Source organism: Physeter macrocephalus, chromosome 11 (assembly GCF_002837175.3).
Source record: "Physeter macrocephalus isolate SW-GA chromosome 11, ASM283717v5, whole genome shotgun sequence".
NCBI classification, from domain to species: domain Eukaryota; kingdom Metazoa; phylum Chordata; class Mammalia; order Artiodactyla; family Physeteridae; genus Physeter; species Physeter macrocephalus.
This window is the reverse complement of record NC_041224.1, coordinates 37,657,091-37,683,318: the sequence shown is the minus strand read 5'-3', so window position 1 is coordinate 37,683,318 and position 26,228 is coordinate 37,657,091. Positions and strand designations below refer to the sequence as shown.

Genomic DNA, 26,228 nt, shown 5'->3' with positions numbered 1-26,228 from the left:
TCAGCCCTTCTGGTTGAACCATCTCAGACCCTTAAGCTCTTTGTGCCTCAGTTTCTGTATCTTACAAATGGAGCACGATGCCCCATTGTGACTGTTACCGATGTGAGGTCCTGGTTCAGTGTTTCTTCTTATCATCATCATGAAATCTTCCTTCTAGGTCATACAGCGACTGTTGACATTTTATGGTGTGGTTGTAGCTCACACAATGATATGTTTCTTTTTGTAAAGGAGAAATTGTCGTAAATGAAGTCAATTTTGTGAGAAAATGCATCGCATCGGACACAAGTCAGTACGATTTGTGGGGAAAACTGATATGCAGTAACTTCAAAATTTCCTTTATTACGGATAATCCAATGCCATTACAGGTGTGTTTGATTTGTATGCTGTTTAATCGTATCAGGGCTTTTCACTCTAAGCAGTACGTATTATCAATATTATGTAAAGCACAGATATGGAAAAATTATAATAAAATTATTAATAAGTGATTAATATAAGGTTGGGAATGTATTATATTAAAATTCAAAGTAAAGTTTAAGGAGAATGTTGAGACTTGAGTATAATTAGTGAGATGGTTTTAAGTCATAGTGCTGTGTTTATCCTCCGTGAACTTTGCTTATATATCCTTTTCAATAAAGGAGTTATTATTTCCTTCTCAATCTTTTAACCTATCTATAAAAACAAATATCCTTTTTTACTACTCATAAAAAGAAGAAATTATATAGCAAATAATTTCATAGATGCTGCACATTTTACATATTTTATAGTATCTTTAACTAGTATTTTTCCAAAAAAGTCAAATTCTCATTTCAAATTTCTAGTAGTTAGAATGAAGAAAAATATTAATGAAGTTTTTCTTTAATAACCCTCTTGCTATTTTATATTCTTACTGGAAAACAACAGTCCCATATAATTTGAGTTTTCAAAAAGTCAGTCGTTCGTTTGCCTAACTGAAAAATCCTGGACTTTTCCTGAGCTCCTATTTTCTGTTTTGATTTGTAAAGTGTCATATATACACTTTTACTCCCTAGACCTTTATTCGTAATAGTAATATTTGCATGTTAACTCTAAACTTTTGACTGAAGCACGTAACTATGGATAAGTGTATTTCAATCTATTGCAATCTGTAGGTATATTTAGACTAAATTTAAGGCATTTACAGATACCCAGTATGTAGAGACACTGGCCTATTTGGCTGTAAACTTGGGTTTTTCCTTTTATTTTCGGCTTTATTTCGATCTTTGGCCCCAGATTTCACTATAAATGAGACCCACGTACCTGGAATAGCTTAAATCCAATACCACTAATAGGAAAAATAAGCCAGTGCCCTACCAACAGAAGGTTAATAGCATCAGCAATGTCCTTAGTCTGAAAGCGTGTATAAAAAATGGGTTTAAAAAATAAGCTGTAGTTTGACTAAAGATTTTTATTTCGAGTAGACTTTCTGCTGTAAAAAGTTATTTTCTGCTCTAAAATCTCCATTGTGAAAATCAAGCCGTGATTTTACCCATTAAAATCTGATGACTTTGGAGCCCCTTTTTTAAAATTATTGTAGTGACAGTTTAACCAGAACTAGATATGCAAGTGTTTGCCTGTGAAGTGACTAACAGTATGATATTACATATCCTGTATGTTATAATGACATTGTAGTATATAACTTGACCTAATTTCATTGTTTCAAGTGTGGGGAGAAAGGTGGAGAGAATGTGAACACAGTATGTGTTTCTCTCTTCCTCCCCTTACTTTCCTACTGAAGTGTGTTCTGTGATAACTACAGCCTTAGAATTGTCATAGCTGCACAGGCAAAAGCTTTTGTTCTTTTTAGAGGTGGTCGTCGCAGTTTCTCATCACACCTAAAAGTAAGGTTCATGTTACCATCGTGCAGTTAATTGGGAAAATAATTAACATGAATGTATTTTTTTATTTCAGAAATTCCATTATAGAAACCTTCTTCTTGGTGAACATGATGTCCCCTTAACATGTATTGAGCAAATAGTCACAGGTATGTATTATTCTTCACTCAGCCCCTAAAAGCTGGTTCTACTCGGGAATTCTTACTTGAAGAGTTACACCTCTCAAATACTTGGGCTGGAGTTTTATTTCTGTAGGTTTTTTGCTTTTTCCCATTATTTTTTTTGAGTCCCAGGAAAATTAATGGAAAAGAAATCACTAAATTATTTTTAAATGGAGATATAAAATATATGGCTTTTAAAAAATATTTATTTATTTATGGCTGCATTGGGTCTTCGTTGCTGCATGCAGGCTTTCTCTAGTTGAGGCGAGCCGGGGCTAGCTACTCTTTGTTGCGGTGTGCAGGCTTCTCATTGCAGTGGCTTCTCTTGTTGCGGAGCACGGGCTCTAGGTGCACGGGCTTCAGTAGTTGTGGCACGCGGGCTTAGTTGCTCCATGACATGTGGGATCTTCCCGGACCAGGGATCAAACCCGTGTCCTCTGCACTGGCAGGTGGATTCTTAACCACTGTACCAACAGGGAAGTCCCAAAATATGTGGCTTTTTATATTTTCTAGTATTTGTCCTCTTTTTAATTAAAATTTTAATCACTAAACATAGATGGTGGTGGTTTTGTGCAAAGAAATATCTTCAATATCGTCAAAAGCAAAGTTAAAACTGATCCCCCAAAGTTCTAGGAATTACACACAGAAACAAAAGAGTCTAGAGAAGCAGTACTAAGTGGTGGGTGACCTTCCGATTGTTTTCAGTAAGAATTTGTTAAAGTGTACTAAAGAGTGAGTATCAAGAAAGAAATTTTTTTATTTTTTTATTTTTTAGTAAATGACCACAAAAGGAAGCAGAAAGTCCTGGGCCCAAACCAGAAGCTGAAATTTAATCCAACAGAGTTAATTATTTACTGTAAAGATTTCAGAATTGTGAGATTTCGCTTTGATGAATCAGGTCCTGAAAGTGCCAAAAAGGTAATCCTGTTAAGTTTTATCATGGGTTTTGCACTATATTTACCAGTTGCAGTTCTGTATGGAAGTTCTCATTTCTCAGCTGCTCAGTTTTTTGTTTTTTTTAGGGGAAGTTATTTGATATTTCCTTATGTGAAGTCAAAAGCCAGGAACGTTAATAGAACTGTTTCCTTGGACTAGTTTATGGCTGCTTATAAGTATTCTATCTAATTTTTTAATCAGCTTCTAAAATATGAAAAGCTGTCATGCATATCTTTTACATTAAGACCATTACCAGCCGTTTTTTTTCTTGGTTAAAAAGATTGAAAAGATGGTGATGTATTGTAATTGAGGTTTGTAAGACTTTTAATTCAGTACCTCAGAGCTTTATCAACAAACTAAAAGCTAGACTTAGGTTACATAAGGGTTAGGTAAATGTGTAGTTATAGGAGGGGTCTAATAAATATTAGTGCTTTAGAGAAATTTTAATGAATTAATTTGAGTGATATTCCACACAGGCGGCTAAAAGCTAGGGACTTTTTAATTGGCTTGTTTTTCCCCTGCCTTCCGGGGAATGTTTATTGCAAACTCGTGGGGTAAGGGCAGAAATTCCTCCTTTGATTCCAGATTTTGGGTTTAGCAGAGGAATGAAGCTGGTGGTCCTGAAGCCCCCCCGGGCCAGTCTGTGGTTCAGCAAATGCAGAGAATAGTAACAAAATCTCCAGGAGAAGCCTGCTGTCATGTATCGGGAATAGAGGAACGATGAGGGAGCTTTTGTGCCACCAAAAAGGGGTGCATTTGTTTTCCATGGTCAGTAGACTTACTGCAGTAAATTTTCTGTTGATATCAGAATGTGGCTGTCAGAAAGATCTTAAGGCAGCTGTCTTCTTATGGTTTGGTGAGGAGGTGATAGATTTATTTTTAGAACTAGAGTCAACAGTTTCTTTATAGGAGGGCAAACACGAAATGAATGTTTGAAAATGTCTGACCATTGCAGCTAGGTTATGTAGCAGAGTGGTGGTGGGATCTCTGGCTAAACATTTTCAGGTAGAGTGTGTATAACTACTTTCTTCCTGCTGCAGGATGGGAAATTCAGCTAGATAACTTTTTTTTTTTTTTTTTTTTTTTTTCCAGCTAGATAACTTTTAAGGCTACTTTTAGCCATTCAATTCTGCAGTTTGTGATTTTGGCATTTTACTAATTTGAGATGCCTATTCTTATGTAGAAAGACTCTAGACTTAATTAAGTAGTAGACTGCATATAAAATAGTTTAGCCAAGTTACTTTCTTGAACTCAGATATAGTTGTAATTTAATCAGAGCATCAGGAATCTGCTTGTGAAAACGTTACCTTCAGGATGTGTATCATTTCAAGAATAGGGACACCATGGAACTTAGGAGATGGTGTTAGGACACGATATTTTTAAAATAAGAAATTTATACAGTGGCCCAATATTCTTGTAGAAAGTTGATATCTCTCCCATTCTCTCCTCTATTTTTCAGATGACAGTATTTCAGTCATTGCAAAGCATAATTATCTGGCTCGTTCTTGCACCACCTAGAGTACTTGTTGGTCATGTTTGATGTGTGAGGCAGTGCGCTAAGTTTAGTTGAGATAAAGCATGAACAATTGAAAACAACAGTACAAAGTAGCAGCATAAAAGATGTTCCCACATAAATGATTAGCTTCCAAATGAATGAAACAGATAAAAAGTGCTGTGGAAATTCTGAATATCCCTTCCCTGTTGTTGCTGCTGGTAAGTGCTATAGGGGGCCTCGTTGAACTGTCTACTCAAAACAGGCTAGGCTGGTCCAATTTTTATGCCCTTTCCCAAGACCAGGTTTCTGGCAAAAATCCTTTCCCCACTGTTGTAAAATATAAAAAGCAGTTACCTCAGACCCAAAAGAAATATTCTTTTTGTCTTTGTACAATCAAAAGGGAGGAAATACAGAAAAGAAGCATTGGCATTAAGAATATAAATGGAGAAATTTTTCCCTGATTTACATGTTTTCAAACACAAAGGGTTAAGTCATGTATGGCTGCCAAAGTTTAATGGCTTCATGAGTTAAAAACAAAAATTCTAGCACACCGTGTTATTTCAAGTGAAAGTTTTCATCTAAAATTAGGTAACAATTGGGGAGTTACAGCTTGATTCTACCTCCTGGAAACTTTGAATGCTAAGTTTTCTCTGGAAATACTTTGATTTTTGTGAATTGTTTTAAAATGACCAGATGTGTGTTCAGAGTTCTCTGGTGGGTAAACCATTGATTATTTTTGGAAATACTGAAAGCAGTTATATTCCTATTTGAATTATGAAATCTCGGAATGCTAAATTGGTTCACGTTTTGTTAAATATTGCTCTAAAGCCTTCTGGTAATCTAGTTGGTATTTCCTGAGTAGTATTACAACAAAATTAGATGACATTCATCCTCATTATTCTTGGATTGTAAATAAGGATTTTTGGGAAAGGTCTATGTAAAGAAAAAAGGAATTTGGATATCTAGAATTGGACATCTGGCCTCAAAGCAACTTTGAGCCACCATTTCCTTTTGAAGAACCTTTGCTGAGGGGCAAAAGATTGTTTTTAATGATTTATCACTTACATAAAAAATATGTATATATATATATAAAAGATGGTAAGTGAAATATATGCCATTTGTCTCCACTTTATTCTCAAATTAGTTGGCTCTGAACCACTTGTTCAGGCATACTTTCTAGAAATAAAAATTCAACTCGTCTATTTAAAGAACAAGTTGGCCTTTCCTGAATTGCCGTTTTGCCTTTAATCTGAGACTTACTCCTCAGTGGCTTTCAGACCACAGAAATACAGGAAACCAGTTTTGTTTTCCCACGTGCCAGCACTGGCTGTGTGTTAATCTTCTCCAGTGCCGTGCCCCCAGCTGGTCTGGGAGGAGAAACCACCAACTGTGGGTACTTCTGGCTTCTGTCCAGACAAGAATATCAGCTTTGGTGCAAAAATCACCTCAAAAGTAGTTTACTTTTTTTCCTCCAATTAAATATTTACCATAATTTAATGTCTTTAATAAAGATTTTCTTCATTTTCTCTGATAGCCAGGCCAAATGAACTATTTCAAAGGCAGTTTTTAAAGATGTAGAGAGATTTTTTCTGAAATTTTTTAACACTTAGGGAGTACATTGCAAAATTAGAATAATTTTATATGAAAATGAGACCTACTTTTTTAAGTCAAACTCTTAGTGATGGAATCTAGGAATGTGGGTGTAGGCTTTTTAAATAGTGTGTACGAAAAAGCTCAAGGAAGAGGACTCCTGGCTTTCTCCATCTTCTCAGAGTGTCCTGCAGTGACAACAGGAATAACCCGGATGACACAAGTTGTGTGTGCCTTTGTCAGGGAACCCAGAGGTACCCCGTACTGAGGTTACCTGAGCTAAGTCCTACGCACTTGTGGTTACACTGCTAAACAACAGCTGTAGTTCAGGCTGTGTCCCCTTCCCCCCCAAAATCAACCATTGTGCAAGTGATTAAACTGAGTTGGTTTCACATTATTACAGTATTTATAGTCTTCTTTAAATGTGGATGCCATTAAATAAACTCATTTGTTTCCTAACCTTTATGAATGTGAGGTTGTGCTATTTTAAGGGCTTTTTAGAAATGGACTACGTTGGGTTTTGCCTAGCAGATAGGCTTTGTGGCCATAAAAAACATTCCATCATCAGTGATGTGTGGATTTATTTTGTGTAAACAAGGCCCAGGACTGCTTTCTGAATGTCTCAGAGAAAGTGATATCTAGTATTATTGAATTGGAGCATTTTCCTGACTATATTAGTAACTTATTTTGTGAACTAGTATTTTTAGTGCAGCAGCTGTTAAGCACAAAGCACCTCCAGAAAGCTACTGATGAGATGGCAGAAATGCAGGGGTCTTCAGGGCTTCCTCAGATCTGTGCAGAGAGACCTCTCCTGGTCTCCTTCTCTAAATTATTAACCTGCTCTCTTCTTCCCTCTCTGTAACACTCTACATCCTCTTCCCTGCTGGGTTTATCTTCCCCTTTGGCACTTATCATTGTCTAATTTACTGTAGTCTTTCCTGTTTCTCTGGTTTAGTGTCTGTCTTCCCCACTAGAACGTAAGCGTAATGAGAACAGGGTTTGTGTCTGTTCACTCCTGCATCCCTAGGGCTTATGACATGGTGGCGGCTCTGTAAATTCCTGTTGAAGGAAGGAGACGTGGTGCCTGCCCTTGAGGAATTGAACTTTGTGGTGGAAGTAAAACAAAGAACCCTATGTCCTCCTTTTTATCCACTCTCAAGACTATTGGGTGAAGACCTGGAAAGTACCGCTCCATAAGCACAGTTAACCGAAGAGATGCTTTCTATTGGAACTATTGTTATTCAGAGAGAATGGGAGGGTTTCCACAGTCAATACTGTGCAATTGGCTCGGTCTGGGAAGGCTGGTGAGGACAGAGACAGCGTGGTTGGCTAAGCAGCGGGGAAGGGTTTCTCGAGCAGAGTGTGGCCGAGGGTATGGCTAGGACTGAGTCAGACACGATATGTGCTTCTAGACCAGGGACGGCTGAGGGGTGGTGGGGAGGGCACGGGATGGCTGGTAGAGGAGAGCTGGTTTGGTGAAGAATCTAGAATAAGAAGGTTTAATTTAGTATGCAGGTATCTGGGAACCACAGCAGATTATCCAGAGAACAAAGTTGTTGGTCAAAATTTGATCTTTGGAAGAGTACCTTTAAGTGTTGTTGATTATTTTTTTTTTTTTTTCTTTAAGAATGTAGGGAAACCCACAGAGATGCCGTAAGGCGAGTATGGCTTAAGGTTGTGACTATGATGGTGTAGAAAAATGGGACAAAAATGAAAAAGAATCTTGAGGAAAGTGCAACAAAGCTTATAAACTAAATATGGTGCCCAGAGGAACAGGAAGTGATTGATGAGGACTTTTTCAAGGTGTAGATTTCAGTAGTTTGTTGCTGGAAGAAGTGCTTTAAAGACTGTTGAGCAGGTAGGGGATGGGAATGTAGGTCACTGTCTCCTAAATTTCCTCGGTGGGACTCTCATAGAAAGCTCTCCCATAGGCGTTAAGAAAAGCAGGGTGTTACATAAGTTTCAAGGAACTTTCTTTGTTGTTGTTGCTGTTTTTAGTCAAAACTAAAACTAATGATAACTCTGTTCTCTTAGATGTATGTTTTAATTTAATAAGACAGGAAACATTTATTCTATAGAAGACTCTTAAAATATATTTTAAACAAGCAAGTGACACATACTTACCAGTCAATAGAATTTGCATCAACCCACCCCAGACACCGCTAATTTGACATGGACTAACAATTAACTAAACTTCTTGCTTGCTCACTGTCAAAAGTATATCATTCTGGCTTAATGCTTTCTCTTCTAAATGATGCTTAATCTTTTGAAGTAAGAACATCTGTTATTCTCTCCTTGCATATGTCTTCAGTTTCTTCTGTCTTCTTTGCTCATTTAAGAGTGTTTTTTCCCATAGTCTAGTCCAGGGCTTTATGGGCACAGAGCACTATCCTTCATTCTTTCCAACAGCAGTAGAGGGTAATCGCAGCCATGTTTCCACACGTGGCCCTCCTCCCGAGGCCAGGTGTATGCTAAGGTTATTCATCCTCACCGCAGCCTAGGTATTATCTTCATTGTACAAGTGCGCAGATCGAGGCTCCGAAAAATGAGTTGACGTCACACAGGTTACATGGCAGGTGCTTGGTAGAGCTGGGATTCAAGCCCTGATCTGTTGGATTACAAAGCCCACACTTTTTCCACCACAGGCATAGTCTCAAACCATTTTATTTAAATACAGTTTTTTTGATGTACCTCTTTGAGCCACCCATGTGCCTCTGGATTTCTTACTAATTTTTATTTTTTGTAAGAAAAAATTGTAGCTTTTCTATTAAGTTTAGATTTTTAATGCATGAGGTAAGAACATTAAAAGTTCATACCTAACAGTAAGCCTTCCAGATTGATGGTATTAAATCATTATAGTCCATAAGGAATGAAACTTCTCTTCTTCTTTTTTTTAGGAGTGGATATGTCACTGCCTTTTTGGAGAATGCTTCATTAGTTTTCAAGTTTTGTTTCTCTGAATAAAAGTACCTTCCTGTTAAAATTCAACTCAGCAAACACTTACTGAATACTTAGCATGTAGTCACTAAAGATTAAACAGTGTCATGGGGCACAACAATGAATGAAATCCCTGGCATTAAGGAGCTCTTTCACACTCTAGGTCAACAGGAAAACATGGAAATAAGTCTCTAATCCCTGTCCCAGATGACGCTCCCACACTCAAGGCCTTATTGTACATTTCATTTAACTAAGTGTGTTGAAATCAATTCTAAATGTAGAATTTTTCCTAGGTATGCCTTGCAATAGCTCATTATTCCCAGCCAACAGACCTCCAGCTACTCTTTGCATTTGAATATGTTGGGAAAATATACCACAATTCAGGTAAATATGAAAATATTAACTATTGTGACTAACTTTACATTGTCTAAATTTTATTCTTATGTTTTATGAGAAGCCTCCAAGTACATGAGCTTTAATGATTGTAGAATTATTAGCTTCTTAACTGTTAGAGAAGTAAGCACTATATACTAAAAGAGATAACATTTGTCAGATAACATTTAAAAAGTGACGGGGAAGAACCTATAAGCAACTGTAAACATAGGCTTATGAGAATCATGTCAAATATTTTGCCTGTAGTCACTGGCTTGTATTTTATGATGAAGGAAGATACCTCTCCCTCCCCGCCTATTAGTTGGTAACTTGAGTTAAAGTAATCTTATCTTTTAAGAAAACTGGCAGAAAATTAAAAGATATTTGAAACTCATGATCTTTTTTGGCAAGGTGTGATTTCATGCAGAAGCTGAAATGACTAAACTTTTTAGTGGACTTCATTAAGATTGTCAAAATATTGATTTTATATTTCTGAATGAGATTCATGAAAGGAAGATGAGCATTCATCCAAAGGACAAGTGTATTTTAAACGGTTTTTATAAAAGTGAATAGGTCTGTACACATATATGTCAGTGATGACATCACCAAGGAATATTCCAAGTGATCGTGTAATTCTGTGCATTCTTTTTATATACAAATAATTGTAATTTTGATCAACCAATTTTCTTTTTTTTTAACCTCATAAAAGGCTAGAGAAAAAACAATAAGGTCATGTCTGACATTAGCCCCTCGTAGGTTAGTGACCACGTGTCCATTTGCCTGCTGGGTCATGTACTCTCCCAGTCTTTAAGGGAGAGAGATGACTCAGCTACACGTTTATAGTGAAAGGGCCGTTCACCCCAGCCAGCATGGTCTGGACGGGCAGCCTATAAATTACTAATTTTACTGGTCCTTTACATTTGGTTACCTCAGAACATATATAGTAATTTAAATAATCTGTATAATAAAAGTATATTCCAATATCACTGTATTGTAAATGCATTAAAATATAGGAACAATACACAGTATCTGCAGATGCATATGGTATAAGTACGCTTGTAAACACCATAGAGATGATATGCAGAAGTCACAGCTTTTATCTTATGGTACTAACAGAAATGGGATAACGAAATACTTACAATTTAATTTTTCTTATCACAGTGCAACTAATTGTAACCTAGGCTTGAACAATACAACTAATTTTTAAAGTTTATTTCTTAACATAAAGAAAATTCACTTATTGTCCGAAAATAAAGTGTTGTAGATCCGCACTAGTAGCTATAGGCAAATGTTCCTTTGGCGCATCTTCAGGCTGCAGACCGTGATCATCAGGGTTATCCTCAACAGGACTCTCACCCAGAGTTGGGAGAGAGTAACTGAGATGAAAGCTTCAAGGGGCACAAGAGTCGTAGGAGAGCCTCTGATTCCCACTTGCATTTGTTGATGATCAAGACCAATTCTGGATGATACCTTTTTCCTAGTAGAAACGATTCAGTCCAGGGTACAGACCCATGAGTTCTGCACAATGTTCAGCAAGTACAGTGAACTTCATTATGCGCTTGGTGACGTGATGCCTGCTTCAGTTACTTCTCACGGTTGTCTTCATCCGTTCCTTGTGGGCATCTCTGGGTTGATAACAGTTTAGTCAGTCCATAGCTTTCCTACTACTGGTTTCCTTATTCCCGTCAGTCACTTCTCTGTATCTTCTCATATGTAGCTTGTGGAGAAAATAACGATTGATAAGTAACACTTAAAATATTCAGGAACACTTTTTATATTGCATCCTTCAGACTCCTCCTCCTTGACAGTCACTTCATAAACATAACACTTGGCCAAAGTTTTGTTAAGATTCCTCATAGGGTAACATCCTTTCATATCCTTCCATGCTGTTGCAGAAGCATAAACTGCACCTTTAAGAGCAAAAGAAGCCTGAAATTTCCACACACTGCAGTCAGAATTCATTAATTTGTGAGTGAAAGAGGCCCAATAATCCACTCTTGAACTTCTGGATGACACCTTGATTCATTGGCTGGATTAAAGAAGTCCTTTTTGCAGGCAGGTAGGTGACAAAGCTGTTTCCACAAATAAGATGTGAAGCTAGAGGATGTCCCCTGCAATTGTCTAAGAATCTTTTAGCTGGCCTTAGGCCTTCTGAGGTTTTCTTTTCGTGTTCGGCATCACTTGAGTGAAAAGCCAGTCATCCAGGTACTTCTGTGAGGATCCTGAAGTATGGGAGATGCCCAGCACCCACAGGCTTCGGGACACTCCACACGCTGACACCGCAGGAGGCACTGGCACAGACAGGAGCGATGGTTCTATTTTTGCTCTTTTAACTTGAAAGAAACCACGAGGACGCTGTTTTCACCAGTCAGCTTATTATTGGACAAATAATGTCCCCCAAATACAGATCCGTCTTTGTTATAAAATTGATAAGATGTCAGATTATACTTCTGGACTAAAGAATTGAAAACCTCAGGTTACCTGCAGCTTCAGTGTTGGCAGCTCCACTGCATGACAGACACCTGCTTGCAGATGCGGTGACATAATCTCAAGGTGCAGTGTAGGCTCACAGCGGAAGATGGACATTTTCCTTTAGATGCTTATTTGAAAACCACTTACAGAGGACAGAATCCATTTGAAATAGTGTAGAAATTTTTAAAGTTTGTTGCTTGTCTGTTTTTTTAATGTTCTCAGTGTAGCTGTGAATGGTTGTGATTGGTCCTCGTGTCTCAGGAATAGGAGTGCACCAGCCTTGTGCACCGGCATCCCTGGGGGAGCTTTTAGAAAGACAGCCATGCCGGCCCCACCCCAGGCCCACAAAGTCCGAATCTCCTGTCCGAACCACTTTGTTGACTCCGCTCTCTTGAACTTCTTAATGATCGCAGTTCTGTTTTTCCCTTTTTCATCCTTCTTTGTGACTTCTCATTTCTACAGTCTCATCAAAGCGATAGGCTTTCTTTTCATTTGTTGACCACTTTTATTGTCTTTACTGTTGCTTGAGGCCATTTTAAATATGGAGGGGGCTAGTTAAGTGGAAACTCTAAGATCATTTCAACTCAGTCTAGGATTAGACTTGTGAACTGTGTCGCAGAAGATAGTGACAGTCAGGAGGGCTGACCTTGTTTCATTTTCAGTTGGGTGAGGAGGGGTGTCCTAAAACCTCAGTCAGGTAACCGTCAGGGGAGCCAGATCTTCCTAAGACGACTGGCTTGGCCAGTCTGTTGCTGCAGCCCCTATTAGTAATCCACTAGTAGAGCAGGCCACAGGCATCGGGCCTCTGGGACTTTCTGAAAAGCATTAAAATTTCCAGACTTTCTAATGGCAGATTGGGTACCTGCTACACATTCCATAATAAGCTCTCACTGAAGATGTTGAGTATATCAGAGATCTGGTCCTGGTGGCTGAGAAATGGACAGGTTCTGAACAAGTAAAACCTGTGAAGTAGCAAACAGTACAAGATCTGGTAGTTACTCTCACTCTGTGTTCAGAAAAATTCACCTATTCTTAGTTAGATCTTGAGACTTTATATGTTTTGCCAGAGGACCAATCTTGTAAACAGTGAGCATGTTCTCAGCCTAGCTTCCTAAGTCTGTAACCTCAGAACACTGAAAAGTATGCAGGTCTGGACTCCCAGCTAGGGCTGAGCTGCCAAGTATTTACATAGTTCTTTACAAAGTTCCAGTGTGTTCTTTCAACTTCTCTTTTGGTGGTGGTGGTCGTTGCATGGCGGGGACCTCTGTGCAATGTTGAATAGTAATGATGGTAGCAGGTAGTGTTTCTGTTCTGGTTCTAACGAGGATGATGTTTGCTGTGTGTTTCTGATAAGTACCCTTTATCAAGTGAAGGAAATTCCCTTTTATTCCCAATTTGCTAAATTTTTCTGTATTTTATATCATGAGCACGTGTTGGACTCCATCAAACGTTTTTCTGCACTTGTGAGGGAAACCCTTTAATTTGGTCATATGATGAATTCCTTAGGTTTTCTAGTATTGGCTAGCTTGCTGTGGTTTTTGGTGCTCTGCTACACAGCGTGTGAAATGGGAATTGCCTGGAAGTTCCACGCAGGTTCCGTGTTCTGTAGAGATCACAAGTCCCAAGTTCCCCAGCACGTCTTCTGGTGGTTGTTACTCCAGAGCAGGCACTGAGACAGTGGCCCACCAGGATACGGGCTTAGAAGTAGCATTTTCATTTTTAACAAGCTCTGTTAAAATCAGAATCATCATAATTATAATTCTGATGCCACTTAAAAGGATAAAATGCAAAAGTGCTAGCCCGGCACCTGAGACCTTTTATAATCTAGAGTAGCGCCATCCAGTGATGGGAATGTTCTGTCACCTGCATCGTCCAGTAGAGAAGCCACTGGCCACATGTGGCCGTTGAGCGCTTGAATGTGCCTGGTGCAACTGAGGAACTGATTTTAAAATCTTTGTTTAATTTAAATTTCAGTTGAAATTTAAGCAGCACGTGTGGCTGGTGGTTCCTATCTGGTGCAGCACGGGTTGAGAGGCTAGGCCCCGTCGCGTTTCCCAGCCTCCCTTCCGCCACCTCTGGCACCCTGACCGTGCTCGCTGTAGTTCATTACTCGGCGCTGTGCCGTCCTTCCGCATGTCTTATGTCCCGCTCTGCCCAGCACGCCCATCTCCTCCTCACCAGCCACCTGCGAGCGTTTGGATTGGCTGGTTCCTCAGGACTCTGCTCAGAGCTGCTCGGGTCGGAGACCTTCCCGCCCCAGCCTGCAGCCCCAGCCGCAGTGGGCTTCCCCCTCCGCCCTCATCGCTCTCGTCCACCCAGCGCGCTGTCACCAGCGCCTCAAAGTAGGGGTGAAATCTTAGCTCACTTGTCAGTTTTCAGGCCTTAGCACGTGGTAGGTTCTCAGAAAATACCTGTTTTGCACCAGGTTTAGTAAATAGTCCACGGGAACGGGCGTGGCATGTTCAGGGGACAAAGAAGGGTTTTCACGGCTGCAGGGGGATGGGAGTTCGGGAATAACGGGCAGTCAGGGCAGGTCTGCAAGGGCTTTTTAAGAGAAGCTGTTTAGGTTTGCTGGATTCAGTTGGAAATGAGTATGATTGCACAGCTGGGGGCAAGGGTAGCGTCCCTGAAAGCCTGATTTCAGGAAGTGTGTCCTGTGGCAGCTGCAGGCTGGTCTGAGTGCAGCAGAACATCGGTCGGGCTGTCAGCTGAGAGACTGGCCATGGTTGCAGCCTGCACAGTGAGACCCTGGGCCAGGAGAGGGATGGCGTCTGTCACCCAGATCAGGCTGCCTGTGGGGACACCTTCTTTCTCTGTGGTCACTCTGAGGACCTCCTGAGGCTGTGCGCATGCTCCCAGCAGGTGGCCGCGCCTCTCAAGTGGAGAAGGCTCCTTGCTAAGGAAGGTCAAGTCTAGGCCCTCTGCTGAGTCTCCAGTGGACTGGCACTCTGGTGGAGACTAAGGAATCTATGTCAACTTATCAAAGAAAAATCGTGTAGAGATAGGAGACCAAGAATGTCATAGCGAGTCATACATAGAGAAGGGTTAAGAAGTAAACACTGGAAAGATGAAAGTTTCGGACAGCTTGCGAACGGAGTTGATTGTTGGATGCGTTCATTTTTCCAGGCAAAATGTGGGGAGAAAACTAGCAGTGACTTGGATTTACGCCATAGCTTGGGGTACGGAGTTGAGGGAGGCTTGTGAATGGTGTCCGTAAACCGGGAGGGATAGAAGACAATTGGAAGTTAAGGAGGAAACGTGAGCAGCAGGCATCGGTCACCCTTTCAGAAGGTGGCCAGTAAAAGGGTGGGGAACTGTGTAGCGTCGTGGCGAGAGTGGTCCAGTGTGGTCACGTGAAAGCCCTTTCAAAGCCAGGTTTGCCCATTTGTGAGTGAAGGCGTTGAAGGCAGAGCCAGCGGAAGGACAAGGTATCGAAGGTGCTGCAGGGTGGGGACGAGCTGGACGAGGACGGGACACAGTGGGCTGTTCTGCGGGGGTGGGGGGGGCGCCCCTTCCCCAGGACGGCCGGAACGGGTAGGGGGGCCTTGGAGAGAATGGAGACAAACAGGGAAGAGGTGCCACATTGCAGTGTGTTTGTGACAGGAGGCACGGAGAGAGGAGAGGGAATTTGAAGCAGAATTAATACTATTGTTTTTTCTTACAGCCAGCAAAGCTAATGGAATACCCTCAGGAGGTGGAGGCGACAGTGGCATTGGAGCTGGGGGTGGCAGCAGCCAAAAAACTCCGCTGTTTGAAACTTACTCAGACTGGGACAGAGAAGTCAAGAGGACAGGTGCCTCCGGGTGGAGAGTTTGTTCCATTAACGAGGGCTACATGATATCCACCTGGTAAGTTCAGCTTGGACAGTGTGGTTCATGGCTGGGAGTCACTTCTTAGGAGTAATCATCAAACTCTGCTGTCATTGATAACTTTCAAGTTATGGCTGGTGGAATATTTATTTTTAATAATGCTTTAATGAATATTTTGTTTTAAAGATAAGGACTTTTTTTTTAACATAATCGCAATGTCAATATCCATTGAAAGAAATTGATAACAATTCCAGTAGTATTGTCAATCATCCAGTCAGTGTTTATTTGCGTTCACATCTTGTAAGTGTCTTTTACGGTTGGTTTGTTCAGATCAGGGTCCCATTGAACTTGCATGATCTGTCTCAGGCTTTTTAATCTAAGACAGTCTCCTTCCATCCCTTTTTTTTACCTGCCATTTTTTTTTTGTTGTTGACAAAACTAGGTCAAATGTTCTGTGGACTTTTTCCCTTTCTAGATATTGCTGGGTTTATCACTGTGGTGTCCTTTAATGTGTTCCTCTGTCTACTGTACCTGAAATGTTAGCTAGCTCTAGGGGCTTAAATAATTACAGCTGACCTTTGAACAACACGGATTTGAACAGCGTGGGTCCACTTCCACGCAGATTTTTTTTTAACGGTTAATTCTACAGTACTGCAGGATCCCCGTTGGTTGAATCTGCGGGTGCGGAACCATGGGTGTGGAAGAAGCACGTATAGGGAGGGCCAACTATAAGTTATAAGCAGATTTTCGGCTGCGCAGAGGGTCTGCACACCTAACCCTGGCGTTGTTCAAGGGTCAGCTGTAATTAGATTCAGTTCCAGGTTTGGGGCAAGAACGCTTCCTCAGGTGGGCTGGGCACCCCCTGTGGCATCACCGGGGCTCCAGGCATCATTGTGATGCTGACTGACCTGTGGGCCCCACAGCAGTCAGCCTGCTCCACCCAGTGCTAAGTTCCCCTTTTATAGAATGGGTTTAGCTGCCAAAAATGGTTATTCATTAGCAGTGAGGGTCATTGCCCAGATCCATTACTTACTGAGGATTGCTGTTGGTCATATTCCAGTTCTGTCGGACTCTTCTCTCAGCAGCTCTTTAGTACCTGAAATAACAGTTTGCATGAGGAAGGCAGTATCAATGTTTACTTTTTCCCCTTTACTTAACCAGTTTTCAGAAGGAGCTGTTTACTAGAATCCTCCAAAAGTGACCAGAAAATTGTTTTTTAATTCTTTACTTGTTTAATATTATTTAGTATTCGGATTTGGGGGATGTTTTGTTTTAATGTCATTCAAGTCCTCCTTAGTTTTTTCAGATAAGCAGTGTTGTGAACAAAGTACGAGGACCTTCTAGGAGTGCAGTGCTGAGGAAGGGGCTTGGGAGCACGCGGCTTGAGTCTTCCTCTGCCTCCCCTTGAATTTGAACTTTGTGGCCAGCGTGCATTATGTGTTGAGAAGCCTGTGACAGGGCCTGCCTCTGTCCCCTACCTGGCCATATGAGCAGAGGAAGGAAAAGAGATGTCTTCAGGTGCAGTGAGCTTGCCCGGTAGTAACTGCTCGCTAACCCACGTCCCGAGTCCACCTGTCTTTGGGAGATGGGAAGCAGAGAAGGGGGAGATGAGAAGGGGGTGGAAGCTTCTCGGGAGATTTGTGGGCTTGGTTTGGTTTGGTCTGGTTTGCCTGGTATCTCCTACCCATAGCCTGTCGAGAGAACGATGGTGGACATGTTTTTCAGAAATTGCATATGTTTGATTAATAGTCATTCTGGAAAATATTTCAGATGCTTCCTTTGGATTGTTCCCCCACTATATCGACTGTGATAATTGAGCAGATCGCACACGTTTTAGACTGAGATGTCTAGGCTCATCAGTGGCACACACGGTGCCCAATGCACGGCCACTGAGTAGGGTGCACGTTAATTAAATGTGGGGTCTACAGAGCACGCTTATCCTGCCTGAAGCACAGGCTCTTACATTACGATTCGTGTTTTCCTCTCCAGCCTTCCAGAGTACTTTGTAGTGCCAAGTTCTTTAGCAGACCAAGATCTAAAGATCTTCTCCCATTCTTTTGTTGGAAGAAGGATGCCAGTAAGTGATATCTGTTGGATTTCATTAATACTATTGTCCATTTTTCCACCCAGTTAAGTAAAGGCTCTGCTTCTCTCCTAGTTCTGGTGCTGGAGCCATTCGAACGGCAGTGCTCTTGTGCGCACGGCCCTCATAAAAGACGTGCTGCAGCAGAGGAAGATCGACCAGAGGTGAGCGGGAGACAGTCCTTGGTACTTGGGCATCTTTCGTTGTCATAGAGAAGTACAGTAACCTCCTGACTAGCTAAAGATAGCTGGAAAGCACCGTGTGTTCCATACAAGAATTACCACTGTGGAGAGAATTGAATATATTAAAATTAACATTTAAGTTATATTAAATGTAATTTAATACTTTGGCTTATAAGACACTTGAAGATCTTACATGGCTGACACTTTTCTGTAATGTTGCTTCTAATGAACTTTCAAAGTGCAGTGATTTCCAGTTGAGACACTTCAGGACAAATCAGATTTTTCTTGTAGTTCAATGTGTCCTAGGTCTGCCAAGTCACGATAACTAAAAGTGGCGTAATTGGCTACCGTGAGCAAGTTTGCCGTCATCTGCCGAAGTCCCCAGTGACCTCCGTGTCGGTGAAGCAGGAGGCCTTTCTCAGGCGTCCTCACGCAGTAGGCACCGCTGTTGGCCAGGCTCTCCCCGGGTCCCGGCTTCTGCCCCCCTCCACCTCCTGAAGCTCCTCGTCCCTGCTGCGCTCCATGCCTCTGCCAGCCCATCCTCCTGTCTCCAGACACGACTTAGAGCTTGTCTCAGGCCACCTCCCCTTCCCATTCTGTATTCCCTTCTGAAAGAAGTTCACCCGCGTCAGTGGCTTTAGTGACTGTCAGATTTATATCTCCAACCTAAGTTGACGCTTGCCACGTGGAGGTCTCAAAGGCCCTTTAAATTCATGTTCAAAACCAAACTCAAGTATATGGGCACCACGCGCCCCTTGCCCCCACCCCACCCCCAGCCTGCTTTCAGGAGCCGAGGAGTCATCCTGATGCCTGTCTTTCACTTCCCTTCACGTTCAGTCCGTCGTCAGATTCTGTCCTTCACTTTTCAGAAACCTTACCCCTCTCCTTCCACCCTAGCTCCACCTCTGCCAGTGTGTTGGAGGGGCCTCGTCCTTCCTCCCGTGTCTCATCCAGGACCACGCCCTGTCCCTTTGGGCTCCGGCCGCCCTGGGGTTTTGCTGGTCTTTAATATCTCCTGACTTTTGGCTGTGCTGCCCCCTCCTCCTGGGCCACCTTCTTCACACTGGTCCGTGAGCATTCCGCACACGCACAACCACACACACACACCCTGCCACACACACTCTACCCCCACCCCCCCCAACACACCCATCACTCAGTACTTGCTCGTTTTCTGCACCTGCATTCAGACATCACTTCCTTAAGATAAGCCTTCCACTGTCTTCCAAATTAGATCTGGCCTCAAGTTACACATTTGCTATATCGCTCTAATTTTCTTTTTAACACTTATTTAGGTTTCTCAGTGTACGTGTGTGTTACAGTTTGATTACTGCCTGTCCTTACGAGACCGTGAGGTGACAGAACTGTGTCTGTTTTGCACACCATTGTTCAGCTATATTCGGCACCCAGGAAATACCTGCAATTGAATATTTATTCAATACTTGTCCAATAAATGAGGAACAAAGGAAAAGATCTTAGAAAACAGGCTCAGAGAGCCTCAGAAATTGTGTATCACAGTCTGTTATTGGGACAGCCAGGTCGTCCGTTTTTTCCGCAGTGCCATAACTGACAGCCACATTTGCTGAAGCAAATAACTATCAAGTGACCCTCAAATGACCCTTCAGTTTTCTGGAGAGGGTGACTGCAGTCCCACAGGTCCATATTCTCTCGTGGATTTAAATTTCACTTTGACCACGTTAGTGATTAATGTCCATTCTGTCCTACCTTGTCCTGCCTTGTGGACATGTCGCTGATTAAGTGCTCCGTCAGGAGTGTTGCTATGAAAGGCAAGGCTGCAACACTGTTAACTAGAAAACCTTAGAACCAGTGGCAGTTTTAATTATTTAACTTATTAAGCGAAGAATTACTCTAATTCCCTTTGTTTTTTCAGCTATTCTATTCTTCGTAACTAGGACAGATTCTCTTTGTTGTCCAACCTCATCTCCACCCTTTTTCCCTCAGACACGTCATCATCTCCCCACTGGCCCTCGCTAGGTTTCTCCAACAGCCAGGCTTCTGTTCTACCACAGGACCTTTGCACTAGCAGCTCCTCTGCCTGGAACACTGTCCCCCGTCTTTGCACAGCTCCTGGCCATTTGGGCTTCAGCTCCGGTATCATCGTCACGGAGGAGCGTTTTCTCACTACATGACCCGAGCTAGCCTGCATCCACTCTGTTCCATCACCCTCGGCGTTCACCACGGCCTGTCATCTCTCCTCTACCCCCCTCCCCCCAACCAAGAGCACAGACTGCATGTCCCTCTCTCTGTCCCCAGCCCTCAGAGCAGTGCCTGGGCTCACAGCAAGCACTCAAAAAATGTGTGTTGAATACATGAATGAGTAGTGACTCAAGGATTTTGTCTTTATTAGGATTTGTAATGCCATAACTAAAAGTCATCCACAGAGAAGTGATGTCTACAAATCAGATTTGGACAAGACCTTGCCCAATATCCAAGAAATACAGGCGGCTTTTGTAAAACTTAAGCAACTGTGTGTTAATGGTAACTTCATTTCTATTTTATATATATGTAAATAATGAATGGGTGATTATATGAGGCATTGTTTGAGGCATGTCAGGAAAAGTGACATTACTTAAAAGTTTAGAAATAGGTATATATTTAAGTAGAGGCACGTTGAAATATTTGTACAAATTATTATTGTATGAGAATGTCAGAAGCTCTTAGAAAATGAAGTTTAAGCTGCTTTTAGTTTTGTAGGAAAAGTGTACCAATTAAATCACTTTCAGATCATGAAAGGTCTGGTAGGATGCTTCTGTAAAAGTGTCTGCTCAGTAGAACAGCTTACTACCTGACAGACAAACTTACGAAGACCTTAATGTATTCAGTTATATTTTGAGATACGTGACTTGACATGAATTTCAAACAGAGCCATGTTATAATCTTTGCAGCCTCAGAGTTCCCATATGTCTGTTAGAGCAAATGCTTATGGGGTGCTTTCGATGTACCCTGGAGGGATGACTCACTTGAAAGCACCTTTGGCGTGAAGTGTGCAGAGAGAGAGCCCCTTGTCACCGGGCGGCAGGACTGGCGCTGGCTTGGAAGGAGAGCTGGGAGGGGGTGTGCTTAAGAAACACAGTGACTGTGTCTTTCAGCCGTCCCGTGAGCAGCATGTGGCTGAAGCATATGGCGAGGGGCACCTCGAGACAGGCCAGGACAGGCCCCGCCAGGAAGCTGCCCTGTTTCCTGCAGGGGTCAGCCACCAAGGCCATGAGAACCGGGCGCTGGCAGCAGGGAGGGAGGGAGGGGCAGGCCTGCGGTGAGCAAGCTGAGGAGGGGGCCGGGGTCTGTAGTGCTTGCTTAGGGGGCAGAGGCGGGCAGACTCTTCAAGATTTCCCTGGGAGAGCCACAGGGAAGGAGATGGAGGCCTGGGGAACGCTTTGTTTTGTTTCTTATAGAATTGTGACGTGCCTTCTTAAATGTTTTTATGACTAAATGCAAATGCGTAACACTTTCTTAAAGCCAGCTTTTAAATGTTAAAAACTGATGTATCACCTAGCTCTCAATTTGATCATGAAAAGTAAGCTTAAGAAGCCTAAAAGTGTTATATGCCTATATATATGTGAGTGTGTGTGTATAATTATATATGTAAAATTATATTAATTACAGAACCATTTGAAGAAACTGAAGAGAAATGGCTGTCTTCACTGGAAAATACACGGTGGTTAGAATATGTAAGGTTTGTACAACTGCTTTCCTTTTCTCTTAACATATTATTTTGAAATAATTATCGAGTCACAGGAGGTGCAAAAGTATTACAGAGCCATGCACTCGTCACCAGCCCCCCACTGGCAACGGCTCACATAACTAGACTATGGTTATCAAACCGGGAAACCAACAGTAGTACAAACTACAGTTCTTATCCAGTCTCCCCAGTTTATACGTGCTCTCATGTGTGTTTCTGTGCAGTTTTACCGTGTGTAGATTCACGTGACCACCAGCACAGGCAGGATGCAGAGCTGCTCCATCACCAAGGCTCCCACCCCCAGCCCCAGCATCTCCATCCCCATCCCCTGGGAACCACTGATCTCTTCCCCGTCTCTATAGTTCGGTGATGTCAAGAATGTCATGTAAATCAACAAAGGTTAATGAATTTCCCTGATATAAAAATCAAACTGTACTCTGTTGATGAATCGTATAAATACTGAAGAAATTCCGAAAGGTTCTAGAGAATATAAACACGTATCTTGAAAGATCAGATTTGCTTGACTTCACGTACTTTAAAAAACATATTCGTAGTGGAAATTTGGTTTTTAACAGTATTTTTCCGTTTCTCTTCCCAGGGCATTCCTTAAACATTCAGCAGAACTTGTGTATATGCTGGAAAGCAAGCGTCTGTCTGTAGTCTTACAAGGTAATTCATTACTGACAACACTGGTCCCCCGGCCAGCCATCTTGACTGGCGATCCACACCCAAGTAATTACATGCATCTTAGCCATCTCCTACTTACTGCATGCCACCAGATAGATACACTGTAGATCCCACACATTATTAAACAGTGGCACAAAGACCTCAGACAGAAGAACAGAAAGGAGTCAGACTTTCTGCCCTGTGTTAAATCTGCCTTCCTGTATTATGGCAAGGGTGGGTCACGGCCCTCATTGGATTCAGACAGAGTATTAATCTCAACAGAGCATCCTTTCTCTCTAATCTTGCTGTCTTTCTGATTCATACAAATTTTAGTTGAAATGCCTCTGGCTCATGCTAGATTGTGACTTTAAAGAAACAGTTTGGTATCAAGAAATGGACTGAACTGAGTAGCCAGCAATGTGAATTTTGTCTAGTGTTTGATAGGAATAGATGGCAATAAAAAAAAAAATCTTTCAGTTAAGCAAGGAATAATTGTATATTAAATAACTTTACAGCTAATAGCATTTTTAAGCTTACGGATAAAGTTTAATAAACCACAAGCTACCTGATTTTATAATATATGCATGCATAGTTCATGAATATGCTGTGCTACTGAAGCTTACAGAAGTATTTTTACCAACTGTCAAATTCAACTGACTTTGACAAAGTAAAGTGACAAGCCTTAGGGGAAAAAGAAGAAGAGTAAGTCACTGTTTCCAGTAATCCTTAGCTTATGCCGGCAGCGCGTATGTAATTCACAGGCGCATGGAGAGCCAGCCATTGAGAACCCACACCTCTCGCAGCCAGTGGTGTTCTCATCCTGTTCCAGAACGCTACTTAGCACACTTCTTCATGCATTTGTTTCCATGTAAAATGCCTCAGAAGAGATGCTGAGCCTGCATTTTACTAACACTTTATTTTAGAATGTGTTTTCTAAAGTTTATTGAGGTATAGTGTACATACTATAAAATGCACCTGTTCTGAATGTGCAGTTCAATAATTTTTAGTAAACAGAGTCCAGTTGTAGAAATTTTCCATCACCCCAAAAAGATTCCTTGTGTCCCAACCCCAGGCAACCACTAATCTGCTTTCTGTCTCTCTAGATTTGCTTTTTCTGGATGTTTCATATAAATGGAATCATGTAGTATGTGGTCTTTTGCCTCTGGCTTCCTTCATTTCACATACATGTTTTTGAAGTTCTTTCACGTAGCATGTCTCAGCAGTTTGCTCCTTTTTATTTCTGAGTAGTGTACCATTGTTGTAAATACCACATTTTATTTATCCATTTACTTGTTGGTGGACATTTGGATTGCTTCCACTTTCTGGCTGTTATGAATTATGCTGCTTTTAACATTCACATAAAAGTCTTTGTGGGGACATTTGTTTTTCTTTATTTTGGGTAGATATCTAGAAGTAGAATTGTTGAGTTATATGGTACATTTATGTTCAGCTTTGTAAGAAACTGCCAAAGTGTGTTCTAAAGTGACCGTACCCGATTCCCCTTCCCCTCAGTAGTGTGTGAGGGTTTGTTTCTGCACTTCATCGTCTGCTATTAGGAGTGTAGTCATTCTAGTAAGTGTGACGTGGGAGTTCATTGCAATTTTTATGTGCATTTCCCTAATGCATATCATGTGCTGATTGGCCGTTCATGTATTGACTTTGGTGAAATACCAAATCTTTTGTCTATTCTTCAGTTAGGTTGTTTCATCATTGAGTTCAAAGAATTCTTTACAATTCTAGATACAGGTTCTTTGTATCTTCATAAGATTTGCAAATATTTTCTCCTAGTCTGTGGTTTGTCTTTTCACTTTCTTGATGACTTTTGAAGCACAAATTTTGAAATTTTGATGAAGTCCAATTTATCCATTTTTTCTTTTATGAATCACATCTTTGGTGTTATATGTAAGAACTGTTTGCCTAATTCAAAGTTATGAAGACTTTCTCCCATGTTTTATTCTGTAAACATTTTATAGTTTTAGCTCTTACATTTAGGCCTATGATTCACTTTGAATGAATTTTTGTGTATGATGTGAGGTAAAGGTCTGTATTCATTTTTTTTGCATGTGTGTTTATTGAATTGTCCCAGCACCATTTATTGAAAAGACTGTTCTTTCTCTATTGACATGCCTTGGCAAAGTTCTGCTGACTGGCTCTTTATTTTTGGACTCTCAGTTTTATTCCATTGATCTTTATGTCTGTCCGTACTCCAGTACCACATTATCTTGAGTGCTGTAGCTTTAGAGTATGTTTTGAAATTAGGACATGTAAGTCCTCCAACTTTGTTTTCAAATTGTTTTGCTTATTCTAGGTCCTTTGCATTTCTGTATAACTTCTAGGATCAGCAAAAAATCCTATTGGGTGTTTGATAGGAATATGTTAAATCTGTAGATTGGGGAGAATGCCATCTTAACAATATTCAATCTGCCAATCCATGAAATGAATATCTCTCCATTTATTTGGGTTTTCTTTCCTGTCAGGTCAGCAATGTTTTATAAGTTTTTAGTGTACAACTCTGGCACTTATTTTGTTAAATCTCCCTGTAAGTATTTTCTTTTTGATGCTATTGTGAATACAGTTGTTTTCTTAATTTCATTTTCAAGTGTTTTGTGTACTCCTTGTGACTGTGTATAGAATTCCTGCAACCTTAACCAAACTCATTCCTTAGTTCTAGTAGTCGTTTGTGGATTCCTTAGGGTTTTTTTTACATACATACACGTGTTGTCTGCAGACACAATTATTGCTTTTTCCTCTCCAATCTGGATGCCTTGATTTCTTTTTCCTGCCTAACTTCCCTGTGGAAGCTTCCAGGACAATGTGCAGTAGAAGTGATAAGAGTAAACGTCCTTGTCTTGTTGCCCATCTTAGGAGGAAAGCATCCAGGCTTTCACTAATAAGAATGATGTTGGGCTTCCCCGGTGGCGGTGGCGCAGTGGTTGAGAATCCGCCTGCCAGTGCAGGGGACACGGGTTCGATCCCTGGTCTGGGAGGATCCCACATGCCGCGGAGCAACTAAGCTCGTGTGCCACAGCTGCTGAGCCTGTGTTCTAGAGCCCGTGAGCCACAACTGCTGAGCCCGTGTGCCGCAACTACTGAGGCCCACGTGCCTAGAGTCCGTGCTCCACAATGAGAGAAGCCACTGCAATGAGAAGCCCGCGCACCGCAGCGCAGAGTAGCCCCCGCTCGCTGCAACTAGAGAAAGCCCACTTGCAGCAACGAAGACCCAACACAGCCATAAATAAATAAATAAATAAATAAAATTTTTTTTAAAAAAGAATGATGTTAGTTGTAGGTTTTTGTAGATTCCTCTTATCGGGTTGATATTCCCTTCTATTCCTAGTTTGCTGAGAGTTTTTATCCAGAATGAATGTTGGATTTTTATCACACAGATGCTTTTTATTCATCTAATGAGATGATTGTGTTATTTTTGTCCTTTATTTTTTTATTATGGTGTGTCACTTTGTCAGATGTTAAACCAGCGTTGCATTCTTAGGATAAATTCTTGCATTCCTGAGATAATTTGGCTTGCTTATACTTTGTTGATGACTTTTACATCTAATCATAAGGGATATTATTTGATAGTTTTCTTCTGATTTCTTTGATTGGCTTTGATATCAGAGAATTACTGGCCTCATTAAAAAGGACACCAGCTACAAAAGATGCAAGGGAAATATTTGCCACCATTTTGGATGATGGTGGACAATTCCATTTCTCTCATTCACCTCTGAGTCACCATATGAAGCTGTCAGTAGAAAGACTGCATGATATTTAACATCCTTGGCACAGAAATAGAATGGACTCTGGAAAGATTTCTACCACAAACCATGTAAATGTAAAAAGTGTGAGAGATATGCTTCTAATTATCTAGAAAACATTCATATATAAAAGGCCATCTCCTCATTAAACACTACTTTAGTTGATATAAAAGTTTATAATGTTTTAGAGTGGCTGGGCCTGAATAAAATTTCCTAACATGGGTGA

At 41.3% G+C, this 26,228-nt stretch overlaps 1 protein-coding gene across 2 annotated transcripts in view; it reads left to right on the top strand.

Moving 5' to 3' along the window:
* The first annotated feature begins 232 nt into the window (after nt 1-232).
* Nucleotides 233-26,228, top strand: part of MTMR10 (myotubularin related protein 10) — a 30,940-nt gene continuing 4,944 nt past the window's right edge. The window contains exons 1-10 of one of the 2 annotated variants that reach the window (XM_028495175.1): nt 233-365; nt 1,927-1,999; nt 2,787-2,929; nt 9,263-9,353; nt 15,478-15,661; nt 17,612-17,699; nt 17,781-17,869; nt 20,253-20,383; nt 21,509-21,578; nt 22,183-22,253. In XM_028495175.1, coding sequence (XP_028350976.1) covers nt 354-365; nt 1,927-1,999; nt 2,787-2,929; nt 9,263-9,353; nt 15,478-15,661; nt 17,612-17,699; nt 17,781-17,869; nt 20,253-20,383; nt 21,509-21,578; nt 22,183-22,253 — 952 coding nt within the window. In that variant the 5' untranslated portion in view covers nt 233-353. Of the gene's footprint in view, nt 366-1,926; nt 2,000-2,786; nt 2,930-4,406; nt 4,661-9,262; nt 9,354-15,477; nt 15,662-17,611; nt 17,700-17,780; nt 17,870-20,252; nt 20,384-21,508; nt 21,579-22,182; nt 22,254-26,228 lie in introns of those variants that run through there. The other variant, XM_028495173.1, reaches the window with a different exon arrangement.